The sequence below is a fragment of the Diachasma alloeum genome, unplaced genomic scaffold (genome assembly GCF_001412515.2).
Source record: "Diachasma alloeum isolate Michigan unplaced genomic scaffold, Dall2.0 Dall_scaffold_00935, whole genome shotgun sequence".
Classification (NCBI taxonomy): domain Eukaryota; kingdom Metazoa; phylum Arthropoda; class Insecta; order Hymenoptera; family Braconidae; genus Diachasma; species Diachasma alloeum.
The window spans coordinates 33,472-38,989 of NW_021681052.1; the positions used below are offsets into that span (position 1 = coordinate 33,472).

Below are 5,518 nucleotides of genomic sequence, written 5' to 3' on the forward strand. Positions count from 1 at the left end.
TATAGAAAATAGAGAATGTTTCCATGAAATATGGTCTTGGTTCTATGATATTCATCATTTTTCGAATATTCATTTTTTTGTCTGTTATTTTTCTTTACTTGAGCATTATAGAAGCGAACAAGTTTCAAATATGACTTTGATCGGAAATTTTGTAAATTTTTCAAAAAAAAAAATATTAGATTTAAAAAAAAATGGCGAATTTGCCAAAAATGACATTTAAAGGTTTCTTTTTCGATTTTCACGATAAAGGAGGGGTGGGGGGGAGAAAATGACCATCATTTCCGGAAAATTCAGAAAATTTCCGATCAAAAACTATGTTTTGATTTTTTTTTCTAAGCATTTCTACGAACGTTCAATTCGATTGAACAATTTTCGCGTAAAATCGTTAAACCTTGCGCAGCCCCTCCAATTAAAAGACGGGACCTTTCCTAGTCGAGAAATCTTTTTTTCTATACACAAGTAGTACAAAGAAGCAAAAAAAAAAGTATCGAAAATTTTGAGGCCAGATTTCCGCCGATATTTGGCGGAATGGCCCATATTTTTGACGGCATCGGTAGGGGCATAATTCGGTAGGCCTATCGCTGGGTACGGTTGACCCGCGGTAGAGTTGCATGGATTCAATGTTTCGAACACCATTGGTAGGAGTATAATTCGGTAGGCTTGCCGGTGGATACAGTTGTTCCGTGGTACCGTTGCACCATTGATAGTGTTTGAACGGGGTCTTCTTGTGGGAAAACCAGATTGGTGGGTTAGAGTTGTACGTTGGTAGGGATGATTTCGGTGGTGTTTCATGTCGGTAGAGTTTTCGTGGGTACGGTTGTCCCGTTGCCATAATAATAATTTTCTATTCGTCTTATAATTCAGTTGATTATATTAGGCCGCTTACACTTCTATTTTTTCATTCGATTGAAATTCAGCATCACGTTTTCCTTCTTCTCCATCTGGCTCTCCCACTGGGCCTTGCTCTGGACTTTAGATTTTGCTGTTTCGTTTTCTTTTCAATTAATCCATTGACAAAATCTTCTCCCGTCAAAACTTCTCAATAATTTTCCATTCTACTGAATGGAAAATTATTATTCTCATCAGTACCCCCAAGAATAAATTTAAAAAAGTTGATAAACAAATTTAATAAAAAAAAGATAAAAACATTTTTTTTTGCTTGAATTGTGCCAAACAGTCTTTTTTCGACTGGTTCATTTTTCCCCGTTCTCCCCTACTTTTAAATGTTCAATTTGTTGCGTGCAATTCGGCAGGTATAATTTGAACATTTTGAATTGCAGAAAAAACAAAATCCATCACTGGACCAGAGTTTTATAGATTCGGTTTGTATTCACCCTCTATTCCGCACGTGAAGAACGAAGGGTTAATTGCACATACTCGAATTGTCCAATGTGGGATTCAGATTTCACAATGTGTAATTGATATGGCACATGACAATTCACTTGAATTTAATAGGGGATAATGGGACGAAGGGGAGCGTTCGTAATCGACTTTAATTTTCGATCTCTTTGTTTAATATAAACACAGATATTTGGATTTAGAGTAGATGACAAACGTTCCACTTGGTCCCACCTCATGTATATCGTGGGATTCTGTAAAAAGGTCTTAATGGCGAACATCAGATTTGGCAAACATTAAGGGACGGCATTGTGTGTAGTTTGTCATTTTGTAAAGAAACTGCTGTGTTGGTGTCCAATTACACCTAACTTATGATGAATGACAAGATGGAATGTCAATTTTAAACCTGTAATTATTTCTATAATAAATGAATCCAGAAGAAAACGTCGCCAGTCTGTTTCCACAGAATTATCAAAGAATACCTTTTACCATTATTCTATATAATCACTCGTTTATAAGAGGATGTACGATTCATGAAAATGTCAAAGACTGGATAAATTTTATTTCACCGCTTCATTACTAACTCAAAATATCATCAGAGAATATTTGCACAACTAAGGCAAATGTACATGTGCTCGTTCCTGTCTATACTCGTTCAGAGCTCGTGAACTATCACATTTTAACCATTTTGACAGTCCCAAGAGTATCAAGAGTAGAGATGTGGAATGACCGTCATTTTCCCTTTCGGTCAGGTCAGACGTAAAGAACCGGTTTCTGACCCTCACTGAATTCTGTATGCAAAATGACTGTCACAGTCAAGCTGTTCGAACAGAAAACTTTTTAATAGAATTGAATTATTATTTATTATTTTATTCATTTATTATTATTAATGGCCCCGTTCTCAATGATACACTGTTAAAAAAAAATTTCATGGACAGTTGACTAGTAATGTTCAAGACAGTACCACTGAATACAATTTGAAGGATAAAATCATGAAATTTCAGTGGAACTTGAAGTGATCTAAATTTCCGAAAAGTGTACTGGAAATTTCAGCTGAAAATTTTTAATAGCGTTGAAATCGTCGGACAGGTGCTCGAAAATTAAGGGTCACCTATATAAATGGAAATTGACGGTCAAAATTTATTAGTTCATTTCATGTTTATAGCCAATTGTCAACTTTTTCTGACCATATGGTCAGATTCTCAATGCGGTAATTACGGATCATGACAGTGGTCATTGACGGTCATTTGACCTGTCATTTTTCCCTCACAGCTTTAATCAAAAGTGAAATACGATTCAAGTTATTATTTTAGTTAATAAGGAAATTTATAGACACCAAGGAATGGTGATTTATTGAAGAATGAGAGAGAAAAATCCCATTCGCATCAACAGGTGCTACGACAGAATGAATTTTTAAGCTTCAAGTTAAGAAACTCACAATTTAAAAATGTTGATATCGCCGTTATAATAGTAAAATAGGATTAAAAATCGTTAGACTGAAGTTTCGGATGGTTAAAAAAACAATAAAAATGCATCAATTATAGTAATATCTTAATATTTCACGGAAATTTCGGTAATTAAAAGAATAGATAAAATAGAAATGGCACTGATCCTATGCTTGTTTTGCAACCAACTGTTATCTGGTAAACGGACCAAACGGATGAAAAAATCATTTCAAAGGTTGGACTGTTCAATTGAAATATAATTTTGTGCTTCGAAATATTTTTTAACGTTGCTTTATCTCAAATAGATTACTCACGATATAATTAGTTCGGAGGTACCCTTTCCATATCATTCAAATCACGAGGAGGATAGGGATATGTGTCAAATGTGCATGGGGACAAATGAATGAGCGTAGGGAGATGGAACTTTCAACGTTTATGGACGATCATTTATTAAAAAATAATAATTGTCATGATTAATTTAAGTGAATTCTGATTCTGAAGTTTTTACCTTCCGATATTCTAATTTAAAACATCGCATCTTTACACTCATTTCAATAGAAATATTGGATTAATGATGTGTTCTTCTTAGCTACATGAGCGTAAGATCATTTACTCTATTTGATATTGAATTAGGCACTAATTCTTTTTAAAGATTGAAAAGGAGTATGTGAAATGGAAGGAATTGAAGGTTAAATTGAATTGATTAGGCATTAATGTAAAGGAAAAATATTGACAATTGACATTTCGGAGTGAACTCTCTACTCTAAATTCGCGACTTCTCCAATCAATTTCTTGTATTGATAACCAACGCGATGAATGAAAGAGTTTTAATATGAATTTATTTATTTCAAATATGAAGGAGCACTTGAAAAATTGATGTGTTCTTTGATCACTCAATATTTCAACAAACCTAGCAAAAATTGAAATACTTGAGGAGAAAGGGCGATTACTTATTGAAAATCGTTGGCGGAACTCAATTTTGTCCCAATCTGTTAACTCTGTTAGTAGAGAATAAAATTTATTGGATTTTTGAGCAGAACTAATCACTTACTCCAATCGTAATAATTTCTCTTGTATTAAGTTATCACGAAATGAATGAACTAAACATTTTTCTGCATAAAATTTAGCGGAATAAGAAGGATATTTCTGCTTTTTTTCACTTAATGTTCAATCGAACAATTGATAATTATTCCCTCATTGAGGTTATGTGAAATATCGAAACGAACGGAAAAAATGATAGAATTAATTTACGTACTCCAGAGGCCTCCATTTCCTCCCATGTTTCAAAAACTTCATCAACGGTTGACATTGTGCAAAAAATAAAATTCCCCTTGTGCTCTGAATCACTCAAGAAAGCGGACAAAAACACTGTAATTTAGTTTCCCCGATGTTAATGTTTTTGGGCAATTTTCGTGTGGAACCTGATCGAGTTGTCGCACAACCACAGCAGAGAGAGATTGCCAGCGCTTCTGGAGAAACTCCAACGGGGCGGTAGGGGGCGGGGGGACGTTCGTAGTTTCACAACTGTACTGTTACGTTCCAAGCTGGTTCTCCGTTGAACAGATGGCATGTCCAATGCCCGTGGAGCGCTAAAGCACTCTGCTCCACAAGTGCGGGAATTTTCGAATAAAAATAATTGAACACGAACACCAATTTAATTAGATAATCCAATCGAACCGTTTATATTTACTTTTCAAAACTTAGAAGATATTTTATAACAACACTTTGGGTTTTTAAAACTTGAGAAGACGATAACAATTTCTCTCGAACTTCTCGTATCCACGTATGGGGTGAATCTGCCCTTACTCTTACTCTAAAAATTAGTCTAAGTGTCGAAGACGAAGGGCTCATCCCACAGAAAAGAGTAGGGGACCAATCGTGGCCTTGAATCCAGTGAACAGTGTTGGTCTAACACCCCCGCGATCGCTCGAGCTGGCCCAGCCCCAACTCTCGAGTCTACGTGACTTGAACAAAGGGCCTTACATGTGGTTTTTCGGGAGAGACAGAAAATGCTTGAATTTCACCCGGAGAAAATAAACTGTCTCCAGGAAAAGGTTTTACGATTCGAACGGTTTAATGTCAAGCTAGAATTGCACTCGAAAACTCTATATAAAAAAAACAATACAAAGGATCTTTTATTTTTGGATGGCCAGAGCTACGTCGAGAGACTCTTTAGATTTATTACTCGTTTCCTGTTTACGAGTTTCTCAAACTTACTTTCCAAAATTCTATATTTTCTTGTTTCCAAAACCGTGGGAATATTTCAACTTGCTTAAAAATAATATTGGATTTATAAAATTATCAGATAAAAATATTTGAATCTCAATGGTTTAATCTAGCGTAATAATGGGTGCGTTTCGGAATCAACTAACTGTAGCTGCAGTAAAGCGAAATTAGATAGGGTTACAGTACTGCTACTGCTACTAAGTCGATTGCGAATCGCGCTCAATGGTAGTCATAGGGGCTCTATATGGTAACTACTGGTTTACGCGACAGTACATCCACGGCTGTCCGCAGACTTATGAAAAATGTGAGGGAACAACCAGAGATAATAGGGGAGATTGCTCCAGAGATTATAAGGGAGATTGCTAGCGCCTATGGAAACGCTTCAACCGCAAAATTTCGTAGCGGTGGCGCAGAACTAATTTTGAGTACGTACCTGTAAGTAAAACAGGGAGCGTGTGAGAGCGTCGATAACGGCGCAGAGTGGGGGGGAACGCGTATGGGGGAATCGG

The 5,518-nt window shown here is 36.0% G+C and overlaps 1 protein-coding gene across 1 annotated transcript in view; it reads right to left on the bottom strand.

Moving 5' to 3' along the window:
- Window positions 1-4,290, bottom strand: part of LOC107045420 (SUZ domain-containing protein 1) — a 13,681-nt gene extending 9,391 nt beyond the window's left edge. The window contains exon 1 of the mRNA XM_015267697.1: window positions 4,039-4,290. Coding sequence (XP_015123183.1) covers window positions 4,039-4,092 — 54 coding nt within the window. The 5' untranslated portion in view covers window positions 4,093-4,290. The remainder of the gene's footprint in view (window positions 1-4,038) is intronic.
- Window positions 4,291-5,518: the final 1,228 nt, after the last annotated feature.